Raw genomic sequence first — 27,149 nt, 5'->3', positions numbered from 1 at the left:
CCTCTGAAGTGGAGTAGTTTTCGAGAAAGAAGTAATTTTCCACGAATTTGATTTTGAGACCTCAAGTTTAGAATTTGAGGTCTCGAAATCAAGCGTCTGAAAGCACACAACTTCGTGTGACAAGGGTGTTTTTTTCTTTCATAGTTATCTCGCAACTCCGACGACCAAAATCGAGCTCAATTTTTCACAGGTTTGTTATTTTATGCATATGTTAAGAGACAGCAAGTGAGAAGGCTGGACTTTGGCATTTACCAATAGTGTCCACTGGCTTTAAAACAGCAACTTTTAGGCCTCTGATGCGAGAAATACAAGGTTTTCCCTTTCTAAAAAAACACAAATCACGATGTCTGTTAATCGTCTGCCTCATTGGTGGGTTTAAAAGCTGATCAGAGCTGTGTAATGAGAGAACTTGCAAGTAAAGGCCATTTGGGTACTAAAAAACGCATGTGCGCACACAGGGTGCCAGACTATAGACTGTACGTTTGGTTGTGCTACATGAAACGAAAAGGCGACCAGCAACAACGTGAATAAAGAAAACTGTCCCTCCAAGTTGGAACTCTCTCAGTAAATAACTCTGAAACAGGTGAGTTTATTCTCTATAAGCACAAATTAGCACAAATATTTCCTGAACATTTTGTTCAACTTGACTATAATACAGCAATAGTGTAAATTCATTAAAACTATTCCGGTGTGGCAGCTAAGAGATACTGTTCCCCCGGAAATTCTGTTCTCACACATGGCGAACTGTGCACAAAACTTCTTCTTGTTCTGGATCTGGATTTAATATTCTCAACGCTCTAATTAGAGCAAACCGATAAGAGAAGATGTTGAAGAAATTTCAGTTTTAGATGTGGGAGGAAAACCCCAGAGAATTATATCAGGAAAGGCAATGGACACTTTTGGTAATTACTCAATAGTGTCCAGTGTCTTTAACAGAACACCAGCTCAAAACTTCAAAGTACTGACTATAAGTGAATTCAAACTCCTCAAGAGAAATTCTATTTTGGGTAAGATTTCCCACTTGTTGATAAAACAAATTAAAAGCATTTAAACTGTTTTCTATTGAGTTAAACAACTGCACCCTTTATTGTAGGCGTAATATTTGGTCCTTGGTGGTTTTTTTGTTATTAAAGACACTGGACACTATTGGTAATTGTCAAAGACCAGTCTTCTCACTTGGTGTATCTCAACATACATGCATAAAATAAACCTGTGAAAATTTGAGCTCATTGATTGGTCGTCGAAGTTGCGAGCTAAAAATAAAAGAAAAAACACCCCTGTCACACGAAGTTGTGTGCTTTCAGATGCCTGATTTCGAGACCTCAAAATCTAATACTAAGGTCTTGAAATAAAATTAGTGGAAAATAACTTATTTCTTGAAAACTACGTTACTTCAGAGGGAGCCGTTTCTCACAGTGTTTGACACTATCAACCTCTCCCCATTACTCGTTACCAAGTAAGGTTTTATGCTAACAATTATTTTGAGTAATTACCAATAGTGTCCACTGCCTTTAATTAAGTACAGAGGCTGACCTACATGTACACATGTTGAGGGCTCTACATTTCATGCCTTTATTAATAATCGGAAACCACACTTGGGAAAGATTACCATATCCAGCCACCACTTTTTTACCCACTTTTTACCAAAGGGAATATTTCATTTGAGTAAATTAGATACTTAAAAAAAAAATTACATATGAACAATTGGTGACAGGATACAGAATTGTTTCCGGCCATTGGTTTTACATATTTCTGCTAAGAAAGCATACAACAACGTTCACAAAAACAAAAAGTCATCATGAGTAAAATGAAATCCTAGTAGTAATCTCATGAATTTACAATAGTTATTGTCCTAACTATGCTTTTCCATTCTTATGTCAATTGTCAGATATTTAACTTCCTACATTGACCATTAATTGCCTGAAACTCTTTTCTGCTCAGTTTTCTTGTGAAAGGTTTCACACACTCAATTTAAAGGCACTGGACACTATTGGTAACTGTCAAAGACCAGTCTGCGCACTTGGTGTATCTCAACATATGCATACAAAAAACTGTGCAAATTTGAACTCAAATGGTCAACAAGAAAAAAACTCCCTTGTCACACAAAGTTGTGTTCTTTCAGATGCTTGATTTTGAGACCTCAAAACCTCAAAATCTAATTCGTGGAAAATTACTTCTTTCTCAAAGACTACATCACTTCAGAGGTAGCAGTTTTTCACAATGCTTTATACTAGCAACCTCTACCCATTACTTGTTACCAAGTGAGGTTTTATGCTAATCAACTATTTTGAGTATAGATTACCAAAAGTGTCCAGTGCCTGTGTACAGTGTAGATCAGAGGCGTAACCAGGAGGGGTCCTGTTGGGCACCCCACCACCCTGCTCCATTCAGATCAAAGAAATGCACATTGAATGGTTCAATCGATATATTGATTGGCCCTCTGCTTGCTCCTCCCCCGCCCCCCAAAAAAAGATAAGAAAAAATAACACCACTAGTGTAGTTACCTCCACCACATATCATATAACATGTATTTTTTATGTACATTTTGTTGTTTGCCTGGAAAAGGACAATATAGGTTCTACACCCTTCTTGTAGGCACACAAAGTACCTTTCCCAGTAACAAAGGGCCGTAAATAATTTGAATGGCTCCTGACAAAAGAAAACATGTCAAATTACCCCAGAGATGTTTTCCCATCTATTCAGAATTTAACCTCCCAATGCTGACCAATGAATGGCAGAAACCTGACCAAACTTTCACACTCAACAGTCTTGACACACAATAATTTTTTCATCGCATCCTTCTTCCAAGCACACAATGACTTGTCTATGCCATATTGTCAGACATCCAATGAGTAAGAAACCATGGAGTCACATTTTACTACACCATAACCTAGCATGACCATCAATACAGTATCAAATCTTCAAGAATACTTCATCTTGTTTTCTTGACTTCATTATTCAACCCTGGATCAGACGATGTTCTTCTTCTACTCTCAGCCGTTTGTTCCCCCATCTCTTCCAACTCCAAACTTGCCTGCCTGTCTTTCTTTTTCTTCAAGAACCTACCACTGACGTAGCCCAGAGCACCCCCACCCAGAGCAGCGACAGTTCCCACCTTCATGCCTGCATAAAGGCCCACTGGACCCCCGAGACATCCTCCAATGATAGCCCCACTGACTGGAAAGAGAGCAGCTTTAAGAGAGGAAGCCTGCAATAGGAACAGATGTAAACATATAGTTTTTGTAAAGGTGGGCAACCATATTTTGTGAGTAATGACTAAATCATTAGTAGGATTTGAAACTTTGCATGGTAGAGAAATACGATATAGAAAGGTTTGCGGTAACACCATGTAATGACTATCTCTAATGAGTTGGGGTGGTTCTGAAAAGAACCGTACGTTTCAACTTGACGTTTCGATCAGTATGCTCTGATCATCTTCTGGAGAAAGAAGACGATCAGAAGACGATCAGAGCATACTAATCGAAACGTCGAGTTGAAACCAACGGTTCTTTTCAGAACCACCCCAACTCATTAGAGATAGTCATTACATGGTGTTACCGCAAACCTTTCTATATTGACTTAATCATTGATGGTAAAAAATTGAAACCAAGTTGGTTTTCAGCTGGTATGGCTGCTGCAACAAGTAATCTTTTTTTTTCATTCAAACATACCTTTATCAGATACCTGCGACCTGTAGACACATGATCTTGTGATTTGTCGACATGATCCTCGATGCTGTCAACTATTTCACCCTGAACCTGAAAAAGAAAATAATTATGTCATCCATGAAAAAGTTACTTTAGTGACATTTCAACAGATTAGATTAGAAGCAAGACTATGTGATTGAAAGCTTGGGGCGTCTGCTTCCCCCTGTAAACCCTTTAATAAAGTGCTACATGAATTCGTCTCATAATGTATATTATCTTCCAGTATGCGCTAGTCCTCCAATCAGATGCTCAAAGTGATATCAGATGTTATCTTCCAGTAAGCGCTTATCCTGCAGTCAGATTCGCAGAATGGAGTGGTGATAAAAACCTGTATTGCACGGCTAATATCACTACCATGCGTATTGTGTGTTCTTATTGTTGTTCTTAAGTTTGCTTGCAGATAAATACGTTATCACACGCGCGCTCATGGAAATACGGAAAAATATAGCGCGTCTGCGTCCCATATCCAACTCGACCTACTCCTAGTTTTTATATTGCACTCTGCGTATTGTGAGTGTCAGTGCGTCACACGCTCCGCATACGGTCAGTGCAAAAAATTACATTCTAAACTTTGCGTCTGAAAAATCTAAAACAAAAACATAACCTAACCTCATTGACTTAATGAGGCTGGAAGATAAACATTTATTTGTTATCTATCACACTTGCGCTCGTGGAATACAGAAAAGTATAGCGTGTCTGCGTCCCATGTCCAACTCTGCCTTCAGCTTCGTTGGATATGGGACGCAGAAGCGCTATATTTTTCTGTATTCCACTCATGCTTGTGTGATAACTTATAATAACTTCAAAACCTGTCTTTAAAAAGTGTCTCTCTTTGTTCAAGTGCTTCTTAAAGCCTCATTCATGGATACGTATGCTACATGTATGTAAGACTACATTATTATATGCAACCCCCTCGGATGCCCACACTACTCAGGTTGTATTATAAATTGAGCATAACCTTAAACCCTGGGTTTACGGCAGTATTTGGTCCTATGACTTCAGACTGGCATCCCCTGACAAATCTATTGACATAATGGGGACATTTCAAAGATTGGGCTACACAGCCAAGATAGAGCAGGCTCAAATTTTGTTTCATTTTTTTTTTTCCTGATTCACCCCATCATAAATATCTTTAACTATGCGAATTGGAAAATAAACTGTATTTTATTTATACACCATTCTGTATGAGGCACTGTATACTCAGTACTTGCCCCGAGTTTATTTTGGGGAAAAAACTCCAGCCAAATCACTCGGGTGGGATTCGAACCTACGACCTTTGCATTGCTAGAGCAGGGCCCATTTTCATAGACCTGCTTAAGCACAAAAAAGCTCAGCACAGCAAAGTTATGCTTACTATGATAAGGTTAGCAGCCGAAATGACATGTCACATGTACAATTTGTGACTGGTATCCTGCTCTTTATTGCTAAGCAGGAATTTTTAAACAATCTGCTTGAGCAGCTCTATGATATTGGGCCAAGATGTCTTACCACTAGACCATCCAACTAGCCTGATGACTAGAGGCAACTTGGGTTTTTGATGTCTACTGGGCTGGGCACTATGTACAATGTTCTCTCACTAATATAACAACTGTTTCCCTTACCCTAACATGTGTAGCAAACTCATGAATGACTGAGTTTAATGAGATTAGATCATTGTGAAGATTCTCCCATGCTTCTAATGATGCCTTGCTTTGTGCATCTGCTTGCTGCTGCATCAAACGTTCTAACTCGCGTTCTGACTCGGCTTGGTGGGTGTCTTCAGGAATGGTTTCTTGTGCATTAATGACTACATAACAAACAAGGGAGACAGCAGTGAAGAATAAGTATCATTAAAATGTTTTCCAATAGAAATAAACAAAAGAGTGTTATTTTTCAGCACTTGAATATAAGTATCACATGTTGATCTGCTAGCAAAATTATCATTTACTGCATTTTCAATCTTTACAAATACCATGTCCATAACCCGAAAATACTGTGCAATAAGGATTTTGATAACTAACACACCAAGAACTTATTGACAGTTTGTTTGATGTTTGCAACCTGATTAACTGTTTATTTCACTGTATTATATTTCAATGTTCTGTTTTAACAGTTTTGTTTCACTGATCTGTTTCACTGTTCTAATTCATTAAGGCCGGTTCATACCTTTCGCAACTCGGCACAAATTTTGTCGTCACAAAATCGCAACAAATATTCCGCATCATTTGACTTGTGCTGAACTCCTGCCAAACATTCGCAGCGAAAACAGCCCTGTGACGCCAAAATTTGTGTCGCATTCGCAGGAAGTATGAACCAGGCTTGACTCTGTTTCCACCATTTCATTTCACTGTATTTTTCACTATTCTGTTTGACCAATTTGTTTCAATGGCATGTTTCACTGTTCAGTTTCTGTTGCCTCCAACAGGGCTTCAACTAAACTCATCCCTAGTTCAATAGTTAGAATTCAAAGATCAAAGTAAGCCCAAATTCATTCATTTAAATACAAATAACAATTAAACCATTCAAGAATTTACAAACCTTCAAATTCGTCACTGGAACCCAAATTTCTGTGTCTCAACATTGAGTCCCCTTGTGATACAAAGTTCCTAGTATGAGCACCCCCTAGTGGTGCTTGCTCAGTATCATTCATCTCAAGGAAATCAACAACAGCATGGATTGCTTCCTCTTTCACGGGGGTCACCCTACTATCAAAGGACGGGAGATCTTCTTCTCTAATAAGGCTCCTTGTCTTTTCCATCTCACGTATGTTTGCTTTTAGTTGCTGTTGATAAATTACACAAAAGTGTTAACCCTTTTGCAAAATCAAGAGAAATACAACAAATAAACAAACTACAAAATATTTTTGAGAATCCAAGGAAAAGGGGAAAAAAATGGGGGTGAGGACACAATGCCACATATTGAAGACCAAATAAGGTCACAATAAATAGCCTTGCTTGAACCATGATATATAGTATTCAAGTTATCCCTTAAATACAGGTTACCTTCCTAAATAGCCTTGCTTCAACCATGATATATAGTATTCAAGTTATCCCTTAAATACAGGTTACCTTCCTCAGTCATTATAAAAATGAATCAGAGGAACTGCTGGTCAATAATGGATTTACCTGGACAGTTTGCTGGGCATTAATTTGCCATCCATAAATACCTCGGACATTTTCGCTATTCCTATTGGTGGAGAGCGCGTCACATGGGTGTGTGTAAAAACACCGGTAAAAATTGTTGAAACATGGGCGTGACATGCCTGCTTGCACCTGTTCTTATAAGACCGTTTCTTCATTCCTATTGGTCAAGAGCAACGGCTGGACAGTTGTGCCACATCACGCGATACGCGCGACGCCCACAGCATTCCCTTATAAGGAGTTGTTTACCCGAGGGCGGCGGAGGGCCTTACCATTTCATAGCTTGAGGGGTGTTGTGTTGAAAGAAATCATTGAACAATTATAATTTTTGCATTTATTTTATTTTTTTTACCAAAAGTGTTGATTTTTTTTGACTGAAAAGGTATTTATGAATGGGAATCAAGGTGTGTTGAATCAGTTTTCAACTAGTGGTTTAAACCCGCCGAGGCCTGGTTCATGACTTCGTCTTGGTAAAATTATCAAGAACCAGGCCTCATTGGGATTAAACCACTAGTTGAAATCCTCTTCACCACACATTGATTCCCTTATTAAATAAAACACACCATACTGCTGGTCAATAACAGGTTTACCTGAACTGTTTGCTAGGCATAAGTTTGCTATTATAAAACATTTATAAAACCATTACATCCTTTGGTTCTTTGTTATCCCTGTTTGATACAGCCCTAGGGAAACTTTTTTTTTTACCCCTTGGTTACCCGGTGACTTTCACACTGTGTCCCTATTCCACATGGTTCCGGTTGCACATTTTAAGAATACCCCAGCGTTTTATCGCTTACCACTAGTCCAGAGCAGGGGTTGCCATTACCCAGGGTAGATCAGGGGTAAAGCAATCAAAGTGTGAAAGGGCCGGCCGTTAATCCCCAACGTTGCTCCCAGGGAATAGAGTAGAGTAACTGCTGGTCAATAATTGATTTACCTGAACTGTTTGCCGGGCATTAATTTGCTCTGTGGTAAGCTTCTCCCAGTTTCTTTGTTTGTGAAACTAAAGAAAACAAAAGGCAAATATTATTACAACAAGAACATTGTTTGCCAGGTATTCCTGTGTCTCGCTGAGATGGTCTGTTTTGAATGTAAGCAATTTGCAAGCAAGATTTGGAATAAAGTTAAGTACAATGTCTTGTTTGATTGGTCACAAGTGAGCACTTAAATTGGATTTACTAAAACTAAAAACAATGAATGGTTCAGGGGGTCGGGCCAAGATTTTGTATAGCATCACTTCACTACACAAGCAGAACATACTTCGTTAACAAGAACTTGTACGAGCTCTTCAGCTCTTCCCAGAAGTCTTGGATGAGACCACCGGGGGCTGAGCAAAATTAAGGTTATAGCAAATAACGTACGTAAGCATTTCAACCAGTCTCTCTTCGCCCACCTTTAATTTTCCTTCAGTCCTTTGCAGACGAATCAAATCACTCCTCAATAACTTGATATATTGGTTTCTTTCCTAAACTCAGTTACCCAAAACAAGTTACAAAACCACAACCAATTCTATCAATACCAGAAATAGTCTGAAGCAGTGAATAATATTGACATGAGAATCACAATACCTTCACAATGTTGACTTTGTGTTGCCGTAGTCTCTCTAAATCTGTTGGGACGACAATTTTGGTGAACTTGAGCACGGACGGCTCAACACGTTTTAATGGCTGAGAACCCTGCGTTGTGTCATACAGACTACTCGTCATGCAGTCCTCCTCACCAAACGCAGCCATGGTGTCCACTAATTTGCCAGAGCAAACAAGACTCCTGGTTGTGTTGACTTACAGTGTGTTTCCTGCCTTCTGGTTGTTCCTGGGAATATAACAATCACGCTAGAATATCAATCAAAATACTACATCAAATGTTTGGCCAATGTCACAAACTTGACCAAATTTCATGGCTATGCTTACCGTAAGCAAATAATTGGCTCATGCGGAAGCAGAGAATTCTGCGCTTATGTCAAGCGTACTTCACAGGTTAACAGGGAATTTTGACTTGTGCACGATACTAGGCATCCTTGCTTACACAGCTATAGCGCAGAAATATGCAAGCAGAGAACAGAAATCATTAGCGCAGAAATTTTGTGGTAAGCAGAGCCAAGACAGTGGGCCCCGGCGGCTTATCGTCTGAAAATTACAGTGGTATTTCAATTTTGTCTTATCTTGAACTAAGCTTGAATGGCTATCGACAGGCCCTACTGCAAGAAGTCTTAGGTCTGTACAGACTCTATCAATCAATTTATAAACTACATGCAATTATGATGAGATGTTTTGCTTTCTTTAAGACAATGTCAGCCTCGGAGGACTAAGGTCTCCTTGTTTTTTGTCCCAAATGAATTTCTTGAAAAATCAACCATTTACCAATGATGTACTGTATTTTCCCTTTTAGGGCCTAATTGTTCTAAAATCCTCTTTATCCTGACTAAATTATTATATTTAAATGAAACTTATTTGTTTTGTCGGTCATCTTCTTTAAATTATAGGAGTTGAACTAGCCTCTCAACACCAGGGCTCACTTTTATAAAGCTGTCAAGTAGATAATTCTGCTTAGCAAATAATATTCAAGTATGGTTCCAGTCGCACCAATGATAAACGGTATGGTATTTAGGGTGGTAACATGTTTCTCCTAAGCAATATATTTCTGTGCGTACCAAGTTTTTATGCTTTATGCTTTATGAAACAGGGCCCAGGCAGGTCGAGTGCGCAAGTGGTGGTTAACACATTTGCAGAATGCAGAGTGTTTTGGGTTATAAATCCTTCCACAGGTGCACAATGCTATAAATATATAAATCACACATCGGTTAAAGGTAAAACCAACAATATAAATCTTATTTAAAGGACATCAAATGAATGTTTGAGTCGTCATTCTATTTCGTAACGGTAGGCCACTCAGCCTTGAACACATCGTGTTAATCCTGCAGGGTGTATGCATGTTTTTTTTGTGGGACTTGGGAAAGCGCTGAGCATACAGTGCTTTTCACACACCAGTGTAGGGTAAAATAAAATGTAACATTGTTCTTTATCCTCAATACATCACTACTTCCCTGTCAATCTGTGGTTTCTACTATGAGTTATCACACAAGCTCGAGTGGAATACGGGGGAAAAAACCTCTGCGTCCCATATCAAGCAAGGCCGAAAGCTGTTGGGATATGGGACGCAGTGAGACGCACTATATTTTTCCGTACTCCTCAAGCATGCTTGTGATAACAAATTTATCTTTCAGCCTCATACAAGTCAACCTCATTAAGAAACAATGCACGCGCAAAATTTAGAATGTAATTTTTGCACTGACCGTATGCAGAGCGTGACGCATTGACACTCGCAATACATAGAGTGCAATATAGGCCTATAAACTGGGAGTAGGTTATGGCTTATGATCACACTCCGGTTCGAGCATCTGATTGGTGGATTAGCGAGTACTGGAAGATGATTGTATGATCCATAATTGCATAAATTGCTGGACTTTTGTTTTGTTACTGAAAGTAAAGGCTCCACCTCCCGGCAGGATTTAACTCTTTGTGTGAAAAGGTCAGTCCAGGACCACGACCGAGACGGAGACCTCGGTTGAGGCCGCAACCACTAGTGCATCGTCATTGTGCCCTGCATGAAAATAGTTGGCCAGTTCCAACCAGTGGGGCTGAGTGAGCTTACTCCCATATCCATGGAGTCAATAGCGGAACAAATACAGCTCTAGGAGCACAACAACCCGTGCCCTCAATTATCCTCATTATAGGTCTAACCCAAGTCATAAGTAAGTGGCCAAGATTAAGAAGAGAACAGGTAGAGATGCAGCAAATGAAAGTGAAAAACCTGGGCATAATTGCAAGTGAGTGAAGATTCTTCGGGAAAGATTCAGCACCGATGGCCCAATTCTCTATTAAATGCAAATCATGGATTCATGCACAATATCAATATCATGTTAGTCTGTCACTGTCCAAGGGTCAGCATGGAGCAATAGAGTTGCTCCATGGTGGTATCCGCCATTCGCCATCCATGAACTTACTCAACTGACAAACTATTAATAATAATTTTTATGTGGATTTGAATACCTGACGTACGGACTACGTACGACGTGTAGTGTGTACAACTTTGAAATTTCACACATCGGATTGTCAATTTTGAGTGTGCATACCTCTAATTCCACTTGCGTAAGTTCGACATGGAAGATGGTAAATCTTTCTCGTCTCTGCATGCAGGCCGATCCTATCCTTGATAAACCTCTAACGTCTACAGAAACAAAGGAAACCGTGAAAAGCTGTCTGGGTAAACATTGTAACAATCGTCATGAAATGAAGGTCGGGGAACTCCGAACGTAAACAGTGTGCACAGTACAACTAAAGAGGGCGCTGTTCACTTTGCAGAGCCCGATTTATTGGGAAGGATGGCGGGTCACACACATTATCAAAAAAAATGGAGCATTACAAACTGATTCAAAATGTAAACAAAAACAAATAATTAGAAGCCTCACAGCTTTTTACAGTAGAGAGGAAATTGTTCATTGACTCTTAAACTTTTATCCCGCTTTGCACTAATCACGAACGAACGTAAGAATGGAAACAAAACATGTATTAAAATGAAATGTTTTGTTGGATGGTGTCTGCTCACTCGGAAGAGGATGAAACTTATTTTGGTCTCCCAAAATCACCAAAAAGTAATGACATTCAATGAAAAACTTGGGAAAACGACACGTCCGCTTGAAGATCAATAGACCTTTATTGATGGTGCAGCCATCTTGATTTACTCCCTCTCAAATCAACCAAACCGAGGCTGGAAGGAGAAGTCTCGATCTTTTTCCGGAGGCCTAGGCCTACACTGAATTCATTGCTGGTATTATTTGATACAATGAACATGACCAAGATAGTGCGCCGCATGACACGACTAGCCACCCCCCCCCCCCCCCCCGCAACCCCGCGCTCTTTATTAGTCTTTCTGTTGGAAGGACCGACAAGCGTGGAACTGGTGTTTAAAAAATTACCCAAAAAGGAAGGGCTGGATCTATTACAATTTGAGCTTGCTCTGTGATGACATGTCGATGGTACAGAATACACAAAAGAGCATATTCGTATCATCTATACAATAATTTTGTTCGGGTTCATTGAGCGGGCCCTATAACACCACACCTCAGTTATGCCCAGTTGCACTCGCACACGCCCTTGTTTTGCTGAATAAAGTTTCCCTTGTATAGATTAGAAGATTCTGTGGTATGTCTCCGCCCGGTCCCCGGCGATTACGGTGCCCCCCCCCCCTTTACACACCCGAAGATTCTGTCCAAAATAGGAATGCTTATAAAAATGGCAATAATTATTTTATGTCGACTGAGAAATTCCAGAGCTATGTCTTTTGAGACAGTTGCGACATGATGGCGCCATTGGTTGTTGGACGCCATTTCGGTCCAAATGCAACACAACCCACAAACTGGTCCAGCGCCGTGTATATGCACATCTGGGTTTTTTTTAACACACAAAAAATGGTTAGCTGTCTAAAGGTGCGTTCGATTTGCTTCCCTGGGTCGACCCCGATTGGCCCCCGGTACGTTCGAATAGATTTGACGTCATTGGTCAGCCCCAAGTGCCCTGCTTGTGGAACGGGTCACTTCTGACCCGAGGTGCATGACGTCACCACGAGAGGGTGTGATTGTTCGATTAGCTCTTTTCAGAGACTCACCCAAATAAGCACCGCGCAGGGTCGACACAGGGAAGTCGAACACACCCACACATACGGCTTTGAGAAATTCCATCTGATAGCGCCCTCTTGAATCAGCTTTCTTACATAATAATTCAGCCCATGTTGATTACCGATTATGGAACACCATAGAATTATGTAATAGAACTATAGAGCAATACACGTAACTGCGCTAGCCCACAATGGGTTCGAATCCCTACGAGTAAAATGTATACAAAATTACCCCGTACAATGCTGGCTGTGTGAACTGGTATGTGACATGTGTAATACGATGGGTCAGCACCATTTTCTCAACGGCAAAACAATGCTCTTTACGCCCCTGTATTATAACTCTATGAAGGACACACCCACAGCAAGCCAGGTAACAAAATCCCCAAGGAACTTGGACTCGTATTCATGCTATCTTGATAAAAGGTGTTTGTCAATTGGAAAGTTTGCCAGATGATAATTGTTAACTGTTCATTTTATGCACCAAGATGACGTTGATGTAACAGTGGACACAGCAAAACACAACAAGTCTTGAGGGTTTGGACGCCGTTCGAGTTGTAAACTGTTTGGCATAGGGGGCCACGAACTGAAACTGATACGAGAGTAAGGTCCAACCTGGCGTGGCCAGAGAGTGGTCAACATACTGAAATTTATTCCCAGTGGTGGCAATAGAAGCATACCACTGTGAATACAGTCAAGGGCCTTGTAGACTAAATTTGTCAAGAACTGTTTGTATATAAGCTGTGTCCCTTCAGAAGCCCTGGTATAGGACGTCAGTGCCATTGAAAAAAAACGGGAGAGTCCACCATAGTGGGCTAAATATACCCCTAACCAGGACCAGTGTTTCCTCTCCATATTTGATGGCGTCGGTGGATTAAGTCAAGTCAAGTAAGTCACCTGTCTCACCTTCAGCCCTTCCAAAGATAAACCCACGGTGATCCCGTAAAGATTACAGGTAGGACACACTCATTATTCTGTTCACAAGTTCCATTGGGAATTTCAAAACTTTCCGTATCCTGCCACCACTTTTTCAAGAATTTTTTACAAAAAGGAATAATTATTATCTCATTTGAGTAAACTTATATACTATTTTATTTCATAACAAATGAAAAAGTGGAGGCGGGATACGGAAACTTATCCTAAATTATCTTTAGAAAGAAAATAATAACAGTTGTTTTTAAGTAGCCAAAACCTTGTATGATACCGATATCCCCAAACCTATACACAAAAAACCGTCACACTTCACATTAACTTTAAAAAATAAATCATACGCCTTCCTCATTAGGTGTATATAACCGTATAGTTATTTATTTCAAACGTTACATCATCAGGTGGAATGCATTTTTGTATTCAAACGTTCGACTTTGCTTGTGTAACTCATACAGTGGAAGTCACTGTCAATGTTACCTTTGTTTGCACATTTTAAGCTGAGGATGTAAGGCAGTATTTCTCCTCCAATCGGTAAATACCATTATGATGATACTTTTATAACAGAATTGTACACCGATACTTTTCACAGTAGTCTTGGACCAAGACGTTATTGTTTGTTTACTAAACCGAACCATTAACAGAACAAGAGGGCGCTGCTCTCACGGCCAGAGCCGTATGTCTGTGGTATAGCCTAAACATTTTACAGCTCTGTGCACGGTTCAATAAACTGACTTTTCAAGGGACCCCACACAAGTCGCTATCAAACAAATACAATGACTCTTTTCGCCACTGCTCCGGCTTTGGGCTCAGGCTCAGGCTATCGAAAGGCACACGTTTCAAATTAACTTACAAGCCAGCGCCCAAGACCAAAGCCGTGGTTTCGAAAACGGTTTTCTCACTGCAAATATCGAACGCCCTCTATTGTTGGAGTTGTCTCGCCACCACCGTCACGAAAACCAAACCAACAAGTTAATGAAAATAAATAACAACAGAAGCTGACCACTTCTAATCCAGGAATCAAACTGGTATTCTTGAAATGATTTTGTGATGGATATGACATAGCCAACAAGTATTAGGCCAGTTATTGATAAAGCAAAACAATAAGCTACAATTTTCTGTTGAAAAAAACTCACTAGGAAATTATAATGTTCATTATTGTTGTTTACTTATACTACTGAAACAAAAAGATGATGCCTTACCGGTGTCCAACCACATTCCAAAATAAAAATGGAAAATGTTGTAGTCTGCATACAAGTTCAGCTTTATGTTCATTGCCATTTTGTTTAATAGTTGAAGTATACGGCACTTGTAAATACAGTGATTACATTGGTTAACATGTAAAGTTCAAGCTAAACTTATATCTTGTTGTAGCAACTACACTGTGGAGGACACTTTACTTTAGTGTTGACCCGGCAGAAGTTACACACTTCTTTACAGTAGAAACTGAAACTTTCAAGGTGGCCTGAAAAAAAAAGGAAATAAATAAAAAACTAATATTATTTTTTATCATACAGTGCACCGGGTGCGACGAGCAATATTTATTCTCTATTTTTTTTCAAGAGTTTTGCGGGATTCGAACCCACGACCTCCGCATTCTAGAATGTATGCAAATCATACCACTAGCAATAATTGCATCAGACCAAAATACAACATAGGTGTTTTTTATCCCCGATGCAATCGTACAAGTAAAACACATGACCGTATACTCATTCCCTTTATACACAGGATAAAGATTACAACTTTGTCATACATAGTCATTTGTGCAATATGGTTACAAGAAAGTTCAACGAGTGTTAAAAAGAAGGGTCATCCTTCTGGCTAGACAGTTTCACGAGTGGAAAAGTGAATGTGTTTATGTTTATAATGGCTTAACTGTCTACGGTAAAACTGTGATACACAATGTTGTTTAATAATTTATTCTGATCATGAACCCGGAAAACCTTTAAGCAACCGTGTAAGCGTTTCGAAGTTGGGTCTTGCCGATGTCAAAGGGAAATCTGTTCCCGGAGATTGTGTCCACCATGAAATAAATAAGGGCTGGAGGAGGATGATTAAAAAGAGGGCGCTACCACAAGAATGCGAACATCTTTCGTCGTTTTTGGTGGGGGAGGGGGGGGGGGGGCTAGAATCTATTGCCACACTTACATGTACATAAATATTCTGACAATACCGTAAACGAGGTTTTGGCTCTGCTAGGCTTGGTTTCAAGATGGCGGATATTACAAACTAACGCAAAGTGTTTAAATTTTAGCAAGATGTACTGAACTACTTGCAAGCATTACATTCTGTCCCCCCCCCCCCCCATCGTGTACCCCTGTTAGTGTAAGGTTACCAAATCACCATTTGTAAGTGACCGTACCTGGTTCGGGTTTGCAGTCACATGTCTCGCATCCCATCTCGTCAATCTTGGATCCATAGCGGCATTTATCCTCACAATTGATCTTAGCGCACACCAAAGGGATTAAATCTGAAATGTAATGAGTGATATTGCTATCAGTGTCAAAGTCTTCATACAGAAAATAATATTATTAAAACAATCAATCAATAACTTGTTATTTTGTGAAGAAAATATAAACTTACTGCAGCTGGAACATTCGAACAATCCATCGTTGCAAGTGCTTCAAAAAGAGAAAAAGAAAAACAAAAGTATGAAAAGAAATATACAATTTTTCAGTTCACGTTAGATTAAGGAATATGGAAATAATTATAGTGTTGATTGCAAAAAAAAGTACACCGAGTTGTCTGCTTATCGTCCTTGCTATAACCGTCCTAGCGGGGTGAACTAAGAAAAGCAAGAAAAGGGACGTGTATACTTGAAAAATACATGTATTATATTTTGCCTGCAAATTGTAAAACAAAACATTGATTTTATTCGAATGATGTAAAGTGCACTGATGATTCATACCACTACCAATCCTCCAAACGTCGGAATTCCTTTAAAAAAATGATGTAACAAATGAGTGTTTGTGATCGTAATGGTGAGATTATTTTTATGAGTTGAAAGAATAAATGTTCAAATCTTTGTTTAACGCATACCAAATTGGACATAATAAAGAAGTGCATGTCTATCGAACTGAAAAGTAGAAAAATTCTGCATTGTTCTCAAGTTTATAAGATGGTGTCCTTTATGGACCATTTGTCGACTGATATTTTAACACCATGGCTTTCAGTGTTACGAGTAGGCCTACATCTACTCAGTGATGTGTTGTTTCTTCGTTCAATAACCCAATCACAGTCTTGAGCCAAGACTAAGTCACCACCAGACCCATGATCAGACAGACATTTTACTGATGTCAGACCCAGTCCCAGACAGACTCTATACAAGGAAGTGATTTTGATCCTACCATCCGCCACATCCGGCTCCGCCGTTCGTAGACTCTTGATGATAGTACCACATATTGTCTTCTTCATCGAAACATGAACGGGGATCTAAAACAAACAACCCAAAAACAATAAGGGGAAAGTAAGTGAGTTTGCGAACACGTTTTATCATCAAATCTGCTTTTGAGTTAGCCACTGAATTTGTTATTTAAACGAACCGGAGCAAAATAGCAACTGTATCTTTAGTGCAGTTCAACCATGTTTTCACTTCCGTATTCAAACTTTTTTCGGCACTCAAAAATTTAGACTTGTATAGGTTTTCTTGGTCAAATCGGCAAATGGGCAGTCAATTTCATTTTCATGTGTTTGAATTAAAGCTGTTTTGCCTCTCCAGTTGTTACTGCGTTTCAAATTCAGAATTCGGCCATTCAATGTCGTTTAGAGTCGAGTCAAATTCCTTTAGCACTCTGTTCAATTTAGCGTACCGTCATTCTTTTTCGTGACACACCCGCCTCAAGAAGCGTCTGCGAATTTGAATGCTGCTTTGATGAATTTTAAATTGAATGATTATTTTGTTAAATCGAATGACGCAACATTACATTTGACTGATCATAAAACGAAATCGAATGACCATTTTCAGTAGCATTCGATTTCGCTCGAATTAGAATTGCTACTCATTTGCCGAAATTGACCGAGAAAACCTATATTATGCAGTATAAAAAGTATGTTTAAGTTCAATGGGCTAAAGTTTGTTGGGACTATGTTGATTTCTTACGTTCACACATCTCGATACATTCTTCTTCAGTCAGGAAGTTGTTAGGATTGCCTCCACAACCACCATAGATAAACCCTCTGCATTGTTCAAGCTCGGTATCGTAGCCCCAGCTTGGCATACGTCCCCTACAAGGTCCATGATCCAACTTGGCCTCACATTTATCTGATGGATAAATAAATCAATGATCAGGAAAATAAATAAGGAAACATAGTTGTTGACATGTATTATTATTATTTTTTTTAATGCTGATCACTGGACTGTGGTGCGTATCGACTATGAGGCCGTGTCCACAGCCACGGCCATACGGCTAGGTTTATGCGTCGCTAACAACAACGACAACAACAGCAACAAGGACAAGAACAAAAACAAGAATAATGACAACGACGACGACGGCCACATCTACAACAACACCGACAGCTACAACAAGAACAAAATCATCAAAACATCAACAGCATTTACAGCAGCAGCAACAACAACGACAGCGACGGCGACAACGACGCCGACATCGACAGCAACTGCAGTAGCAAAAACAACAAAAACAAAAACACAAACACAAACATGACAACACAAACAACACCAACAACAACACGACTGCATAATTACATAATTGAATTATGACTCCATATTTTTGATGTCATCAGAGTTAAAGCCATTATACACTTTCGGTACAGAAAAAAAAAGTTCACAGATTTACAAATAATTTACAGGGTTTACAGAAGGTAATGGTGAAAGACTTCTCTTGAAATAATATTGTTCCATGAAATGCTTTACTTTTTGAGAAAACATGGAAACAGTATCAATTCTCGATAGCGAGAATTACGAATTTAATATAAACACATGTCATGACACGGCGAAACGCGCGAAAACAGGAGTGGGTTTTCCCGTTATTTTCTCCCGACTCCGATGACCGATTGAGCCTAAATTTTCACAGGTTTGTTGTTTTATATATAAGTTGTGATACACGAAGTGTGGGACTTGGACAATACTGTTTACCGAAAGTGTATAATGGCTTTAAGCCAGTAATAGGACATTATGTTCGTTAATTAAATAACCATCCTAAAACCCAAATCAATCAGAATGTTAAGGAACACGTGGGCTAGATTTTCATATGGAAAAATAATGTCTTGACATACGCAATAACACCACCCATCATATTCATCTGTCATTATCATCCGTCATTGTTTTAAAGTAGGCGTTCTGAATCCAATATTATTTCTCAATGAAAGGTCGTAATCTCTTGAAGCATATCGAGACAAAAATGTCAAACCAAATTGATTTGTTGTTGGTATGTCCGTTTGATGACATCAAATCATGCATAGGAGCCCTGTGTTAATGTTTATGATGGGCAAGGGATAGTTGGGTTCAAAGGGTTACAATTTTACGACTGGTTTCGTTTTAATTGGCGCGCGTAGAATGAAACAGATGGTGTCTCATTCTATCGCTTAATTGAAAGCTGATAGTGGCCTGATTCTTTTATTTTAGTTAATTAATCATTTAAGTGCCCTTATGCAAACCACAATATTGTGGTTAACGGTAATACTGGAGGAGTTTGAAATGCCTGGCTGATTTGTCGTACTTAATGGTGGATTTGTTTTCTCTGTAAAATCATTGCCCCAAATAGACGTCTTTTTATTACATGTAGGCCTACTTCCAACGTCCTGACGTCATACCTGCTGCCTGCTTTGACGTTTATGTCAACATATTTTCTGGACATAGTATATTTAAAGGGGGGAAGAATATAGTTTACGGGAAAAATAAATCAGACAGCTTTACTTTTTTCCGTCTGAAGGAAAGTTTGGCTGGGCAGTTGGACAAACTGATGCATCAATTTTGCTTTGCTAATTTAAAGTCACCTCGAAATATAATTTCCTTTCTTTAAAACATAAGAGTATATGCTTAAGAACAATAAAACAATTTTTTTAGTAATTGTTTGTCCGATTTATATGTTTAAAAAATATATAAAGTTGTTTGGGGGCTGACTCCGCCTACCCCTTTTGTGACGTCAATCGAGGCAGAACAATAATAACAATAAAACAATTTTTTTAGTAATTGTTTGTCCGATTTATATGTTTAAAAAATATATAAAGTTGTTTGGGGGCTGACTCCGCCTACCCCTTTTGTGACGTCAATCGAGGCAGATGCGTATAGTAAACACACGTGCAAAGTACATGTACGTCCAAGTCGTGAGTTGGTACATTTCAAAAAGTGTTTTTCTGCATTCAGCAGCAATACACCTGGTCGGCATTGCCGGAAAAAAACAAAAAATTTTTTTTTGAAACGTACAAACTCACGACTTGGTCTGTACATGTACTTTGCAATTGTGTTTACTCTACGCATTACAGGCAAAGTCTGCCCCGATTTACGTCACGAACAGCGCCCTCTCGGGTCGGGGTCTACTCTTTAATTTGTAAATAACATAAGAACTGATTTTTTTAAACCTTAGTTAACTGTTTATTCACATTCCACTCATCAAAACACATATATTAGTGACAAAAGCTTGATTTTGAAAAAATACCATTCCCTTCCAGGTGACTTTAAGTTTTGCACTGGAAACGACGTGTGGAAACGAGGTGAGGAAATACAGTGGGAAATAAAATGGTGTTAATTTGGCTGTACAGAATAGTCAGTTGGACGGACTAGTCTGACTGCCGTACTATACGGCACGGGTATAAGCCAATCTCTCTGCCCATACAAATAAGCAAGGCAGAGGGCAGAGGGTGTGACCGCGTGACCCATTCCAACAACAATTCGTGTACGTATACGATATATACATTGTATCGTGTATTAAAGACAGTGGACACTATTGGTAATTGTCAAAGACCAGTCTTCTCACTTTCTCACTTGGTGTATCTCAACATATGCATGAAATAACAAACCTGTGAAAATTTGAGCTCAATTTGTCTTCAAAGTTGCGAGATAATAATGAAAAAAAAAACACCTTATTCACACAAAGTTGTGTGCGTTTAGATGGTCGATTTCGAGACCTCAAGTTCTAAACTTGAGGTCTCGAAATCAAATTCGTGGAAAATTACTTCTTTCTCGAAAATTATGGCACTTCAGAGGGAACCGTTTCTCACATTGTTTTATACTATGAACCTCTCCCCATTACTCGTTACCAAGTGAGGTTTCATGCTGATAATTATTTTGAGTAATATACCAATAGTGTCCACTGCCTTTAAGAGGGATGTTGTGTTTATTAATGTGTTGGCAATAGGCTTCCGTACGTATAGGATTCACGTGAAAAAAATTTGAAAAGGCCACGTTTCCCTAAAAATCGTGTTTGCAAGTTCGTGAAAAGCTTTTTTGAGAATCAAACAACACGAACTAGATTTGATTGGTAGAATTTGAAACTTTGCATGGTGGAAATAAGATATAGAAGAGTTTGCGGTAACACTTTGTATAATGACTATCTCTAAATGAGTTGGGGTGGTTCTGAAAAGAACCGTTGGTTTCAACTCGACGTTTCGATCAGTATGCTCTGGTCTTCTGGAGAAAGATTAGATTTGATTGAGCAGTTTTTGTTTGAACTTCTAAAGAAATATAAAATGCAATTGGATTATTCGATTAAAAAATATATCGGCCTATATATGTAATGCAGTTGGTACCAATGACAGATCTTAGACGTCGCTACTCGGGGGATCCGTTTTCAAGTTGCAATAATTTTGCTTGGTGATCCTTTCCGACTCTTGGCGCCCCTTGGCACCACCTCAAACACTTTGTCAAACTATGAAGTGGAAAGGTTTCGTATAAAAACATGTGAAAGTAATAGGAAACGGAAAATCCATGCTGCGCTCTGAGTTTCGACAATAAAAAGTAAATTGGGTAACATCTTAATCTTCAGGCCCCAGGCCAAAATAGTTACTACTTTGTGAAAAGAAACCTACCTCAAACTTACATAAAATGAAACTGAGTTGTTTGGACAGACGCCAGAAGGTTACAGATTGTCAGTTTTGCATTGTGGGACGGGTAAAAATATCAAGACACATCGAGCTGGTATTTTTTTTTACAGCTACAAAGGTCGGTTGCGTTCACACGAGAAAAACACACTGGCACTGCTTAATTTTAATACGAGGATTCTTTCCCAAAATCGAAAGACATCGCAACTCATCGTGAAGCCATTTGCTCCCATCTTTGAGCCACATCTCTCCCCAACCCCTCTCCACGTCGTCCCGGCACACACCAATCTATGACGTAGTACACACATAGCGTTGAAACTACATAGCCATTATTGTCTTCTGTAATTTTGAATCTTAAAGGCGCTGGACACTATTGTTAATTGTCAAAGACCAGTCTTCTCACTTGGTGTATCTCAACAAATGCATAACATAAACAAATCTGTCAAAATTTGGACTCAATTGGTCATCGAAGTTGCAAGAGAATAATGAAATAAAAAATACCCTTGTCATACAAATGTGTGTGCTTTCAAATGCCTAAAAAGGCTCCAGGCCTTGACGTATTGTAAAAATGTGAGTGAGAAACTACCTCTTTCTCAAAAACTACGTCACTTCAGAGGGAGCCGTTTTTCATAATGTTTTATACTATCAACAGCTCCCCATTGCTCGTTCCCAAGTAGGTTGCTATGCTAACAAATTATTTTGAGTAATTACCAATTGTGTCCTGCGCCTTTAAAACACTTTGTCCCAAAGCAAAGTACCGAATCAAAATCGTCTACTTGAAACGGTTGGGCAACCATGGTATGGTGACCACATGGCGCGAAAGTACAAGAAAAATTAGTGGGGGCAAAATCCACTCTTTGAAATTTAATCTGTTTGAAAAACACGAGGACTGACATACCGCTTACTCCTGCAGAAACATTTGGAATAATGTCAGCAATCTTGCTAGTCTTGGTTACAAGAACTTTGCATGGATTATGTATCAGCCTCGGTAACATAGAACCGTTACATTACGAGTATGGTATAGTGACGTCTTGGACAAAGACTACGATCTTGCCGAATATGGTGGCCCAATTAATGAATATGTCTTTATTAAATTTGTGCCCATTGAGGCGAGTAACTTAATAACTGCGCTCCCAAAGATTTACGGAAATATTATCCGCTGTTCTAATTGAATTGTCATGTGTTTAGGCAAAATACGTTTTGTTGTGTCTTCCAAGCAGGAAGTCAGCTCTAATTAAGAAATTATTTCGTATAGCAACCACTAAAACATAACAGAAACAAACCAATGTTGCCAAGAAACTGTTGCGATAGGCCTATAAGAATGGAAAATTTATTTGGATCACTTTCCAAATGGATTCCCAACTCGTAGTTTGAGACCTTAGCCTCGCTATCACTCTTGCTAATGGTTCGTTTGAGAATACTGTGATTAGGGGCTTAAAGGCAGTGGACACTATTGGTAATTACTCAAAATAATTATTAGCATAAAACCTTTCTTGAATACGAGTAATGGGGAGAGGTTGATGGTATAAAACATTGTGAGAAACGGCTCCCTCTGAAGTGCCATAGTTTTCGAGAAAGAAGTGATTTTCAACGAATTTGATTTCGAGACCTCAGATTTAGAACTTGAGGTCTCGAAATCAACCATCTAAACGCACACAATTTCGTGTGACAAGGGTGGTTTTTCTTTCATTATCATCTCGCAAGTTAGGTGACCGATTGAGCTAAAATTTTCACAGGTTTGTTATTTTATGCATATGTTGAGATAAACCAACTACGAAGACTAGTATTTGACAATTACCAATAGTGTCCACTGCCTTTAATATCATCGATTGTTGGGTTTTAGAAACAAATTTGAAGTGGCTACATATTGTGACGCGGTTTGTTTTGGAGTTCCATCCACTATTCGTTTTACCCTATTTCTATAACCTTTTTTTCCGAACGGAATTTGACAAATTACACAAAGTAATGATTAAGTAGTGGTGTAGGGCCCGTGTTTTTATTGTTTATTTTGCATTTCGTGTTATTTTAATTTTAGTATAGACTTTTGGGGTTACCAATACATACATCTGTCTACGCATCAAGCTTCTGGTAATGTTTAGAGACACAAACATTAAAATGAAGTGATCAAGTTCTGGTCGCCATTTGCCAGACTGTTGTTGAATACTGTCTGATATGGACAATGTCTTCATTGTTGCTTGTAAATGGTTGAAAATATACACTAATATAATATCTATTCAACATTGCTGAATAACTCTTTGTTGGTGTAGTATTTCTGGAATTTTCATTGCACCGGATTTTGTTTATGTTTTTTGGGTCAAACTAGAGTGCTGTTAAAATGTGTTTAGTTTTATTTGACCGATGCTGGTTTATTTATTTATTTATTTGTTTTAACTTGAAAGGTGTATCATTAAAGGGAAGGTACACGTTTGGTAATTACTCAAACTTCCATGGTAATGAGCATTGGAGAGCTGTTGATAGTACAACGCATTGTGGGAAACGACTCCCTCTGAAGTAGCATAGATTTTGAGAAAGAGGTAATTTCTCACTAAAATAATAAAAGACTTCTAGCCAGAAGTCTGTTATTCCTTTCTGTAAGCACACAAATTCGTCAACAAGGGTGTTTTTTCTCAAACAATTTTCTCACAACTTCGATGACTAATTTAGCCCAAATTTTCATAGGTTTGTTATTTTATGCTTATGTTGGGATACACCAAGTACACCAAGTCTTTGACAATTACCAAACGTGTACCTTCCCTTTAAGTGGTTTTTGTCAACATAATGTTCATGTACAGGCCAAATCATCAACACAAATACAATACAATACAATTCACATGTGAAAGTTTCAGTTGAATACAGTGCCTTTGTTAAGAAAACAGCCAATAACTCATCAAGGTATTTTCATAAAAAAATAGTTTGCAAGGTGCCAGCGGGTACCAACCGCATCTCTGACCGCAGTATTCACAAACGGACACCATGGACATTTGAATCTCAACAAATCGCCTGAAGGCGATCATTTGAGATTGAATTTCGTTTACATAATTGATTTCTACTCAACGGGGGCACTTCAAACAAAATCATTTCGCAGGAGGCTTACAACCATTGCTTTCGGAGAATTTACCTTAATTATAAAATGCTCATTTAAATAATCAAAAATAAATGTTTCATAATAAGATTGTATGTTGTTGTACAAGGTGGAATGGACAGTGTTTCTCTGACCATTCTCTGACTATTTTAGGAAACTTTCTTACTACAATTATTTAAAATGTATACAAAAGAATCAAACGATTTCAAACTGCACATGGCCCAAAATGTACTATCGACACGCTCGAAATATTAAACTACTGTCAAAATGTACGATAACAAAAATATATTGTTAAGAACTTTTCAGAACTATATATGTTTCAGTACAACTTCTTTAAAGATTTTTTGTGATAGCACAGGAAAATTTTGATTTTTGTAAAGCGATTGTTGTCAAAGTTATTTATCTGAGTGTTTCTCGACTCTTTTCAACAAAGAATGACAGGGGGTCAGGGAGTTGACATACTTGGGATCAAAACTGGCATTTTTGGGTTGAACGCCAGAGGCGCTTTCGACACTTTTTTACAGTGTCTGTTTGTGTAATGGTCGTTTTAGGTCTCGCTTAAAACAACGTTTTGTGATAGTAGATTTTTGTAAACTTATTTCACAAGCTGCCTTCATTTTCATTTTACCATAGAGAAGGTTATATGAAATGATAACTATTACCAAATATGCACACTTTCAGCTGGTGAGTTGTTTTGTTTTTCAAACATATATAATTATTTTGCTTTTGTTATCGTTTTGCCATAAGAGTAGGCCTATTATTACAGTCCCGTCTGAATCCTTGATGCAATCATGGACTTGATGGGCCTAGGTTTGACATTAGAATAAGACACTGACTGAATTGACTATAAAACATCAATCAAATCTTTCTTAACTAAACCAAGGAAATAACTATAAACGGGACGTACATGTATGGGTTTTTTCAAGCAACTGTGGCGATACTATACTTCAGCACCCTGTGAAATGCGTTCGCAGCAGGGCTGTCGTATGGCAGCAAGCCACACCGACCCATTGCAATTACCACATCCGTAATATATCGAAAGTGTTTGTTATTTCCGGAAGGAGGAAAAACTGGCGGGCCTGGGGAAAACTCTCATAGCATAGAATAGAATAAACACTCGATCTTATACTCATAACCTTAGCCGGATTTTGAACCAGGAAAGTTATGAGAGGCGAATTATTCTTGAAAGTTCCATATTTTCTAATATAAATACCCAATATCTTTCTCACTATAACTCTTCTGCTATGGTAAAAACAATATCACCTTTGTGAAACATCACACTTATGCAGGAGCACAGAGTATCATATAATGTGACATTGTGGCTTTCCAGAAAAAACTGTAAATTCAAGAAAAATCTAGAATGGACCACCGGACTCTTATCGATTTCACCACAGGGACGAAACAAATCTTCCCAACAATCACTACGATAATCAAACGTAATGAAAAGCTGATCAGCTTTCGCAGAGTTTGTTTTGTACACATTCCTCTATCAAAATATACATTTTTACTTTCGAAATGAGACGGTATAGGCGTGCAATCTAATAAACTTTACGTTTTATTTGATTTTATATTAGCTTTGTAATTATTTTTGGGGAAAACACTGATTTATTCTCCTTGGCGTGTCCTGGCCTAGCGGTTAAGAGCACCGGACTCAAACTCTGGTGTTTCTGGTCCGCAGAGTTGGTTCGAGTCCCAGTCGTGACACTTGTGTCCTAAAGAAAGACACCCATCGATGCTTCGTCCTTCGGGTGGGGGGACGTATAGCCGTTGGTCCCGTGTGTTGTGTAACGCACGTAAAATAACCAAGTGCACTTGTCGAAAAGAGAGGGTGTTCGCCCCGGTGTTCCTGGTTTGATTGACAGTTTATTGCGCCACAGCACCTTGCAAACCATTACATGGTGCTATGTATAAGGAGTAAAGGCCTCATATTTCAAATGTAGTCCCACATACCTTACAGGAAAATACCGAATGTTGACGGATATGCGCGCTATTTAATTATAGGAAGCCACCATTATTAATATAACTGTACCTACCTTTAACGTAGCGGTCACTGCCTCCATTGACACACATTACCATGACCATAACTCCCAAAATCACGTACGTTGCCATTTTAAAGTCTTTATAACGGTAGCACAGAAAAACACGAACTTATTAGATACCAAATTGTAACTTGTTCTCTCTAGAGCTAGAAATAACCACAAGTAAAACGGATCCAGGCAAGGTCGAAGCTTTTATCAAGTTATTTTAAGAAACGCCCACTTGCGTTGACCAATGAACTTATCCTGGCATGAGATACCAGATGAAATATCATTATGGCATACACTCCTCGTTTATTCAACTTTCGCTGATCACCAGCGAAGCGATATGAGTGTTGACGTCATCGTTACACTATCCCGTCACTTATTAATTAATTACATCAGAAATGTTACTTCTATTACTTATTGGGCTGTAAAGACATGGGTGTGTTCGCTTTGACGGGCAAATTAGCAAATGAAGCAAAAACAATTACCCTTTCTTTCCGGAATGGGGCAATTTGTTATGTTTTGTAATGAATGATGGCGACGTATGCTGCTCGTCCATGCATACTTCCTTTGTATACATAGCCGGCTGGGTGTGACACAATAAGTTTCCTTTGTTTTATGGGTCTGC

General features: G+C 38.8%; 2 protein-coding genes across 3 annotated transcripts; both read right to left on the bottom strand.

The window, feature by feature from the left end:
* Window positions 1-2,245: 2,245 nt before the first annotated feature.
* Window positions 2,246-11,138, bottom strand: LOC117291720 (syntaxin-17-like). Of its 2 annotated transcripts, none has more exons than XM_033773582.1 (7): window positions 10,959-11,138; window positions 8,395-8,638; window positions 7,764-7,829; window positions 6,225-6,468; window positions 5,309-5,496; window positions 3,672-3,758; window positions 2,246-3,208 (listed from the first exon to the last, which is right to left on the bottom strand). In XM_033773582.1, exons 2-7 carry the CDS (start codon window positions 8,557-8,559, stop codon window positions 2,933-2,935), a joined length of 1,026 nt encoding a protein of 341 aa, XP_033629473.1. In that variant the 5' UTR covers window positions 8,560-8,638; window positions 10,959-11,138; the 3' UTR covers window positions 2,246-2,932. The 2 variants fall into 2 exon arrangements, with proteins under 2 accessions (XP_033629473.1, XP_033629474.1); XM_033773583.1 differs by having other exon boundaries at window positions 5,309-5,493.
* Window positions 11,139-14,106: 2,968 nt separating this feature from the next.
* LOC117291592 (boophilin-H2-like) lies at window positions 14,107-26,814 on the bottom strand. Its single transcript, XM_033773408.1, has 6 exons — window positions 26,534-26,814; window positions 17,523-17,684; window positions 16,771-16,855; window positions 16,007-16,044; window positions 15,786-15,893; window positions 14,107-14,888 (listed from the first exon to the last, which is right to left on the bottom strand). The coding sequence occupies exons 1-6, from the start codon at window positions 26,607-26,609 to the stop codon at window positions 14,782-14,784; spliced, it is 576 nt and encodes a 191-aa protein (XP_033629299.1). The 5' UTR covers window positions 26,610-26,814; the 3' UTR covers window positions 14,107-14,781.
* Window positions 26,815-27,149: the final 335 nt, after the last annotated feature.

The sequence above is a fragment of the Asterias rubens genome, chromosome 6 (assembly GCF_902459465.1).
Source record: "Asterias rubens chromosome 6, eAstRub1.3, whole genome shotgun sequence".
Lineage (NCBI taxonomy): Eukaryota > Metazoa > Echinodermata > Asteroidea > Forcipulatida > Asteriidae > Asterias > Asterias rubens.
This window is presented reverse-complemented; position numbering and strand designations above follow the sequence as displayed.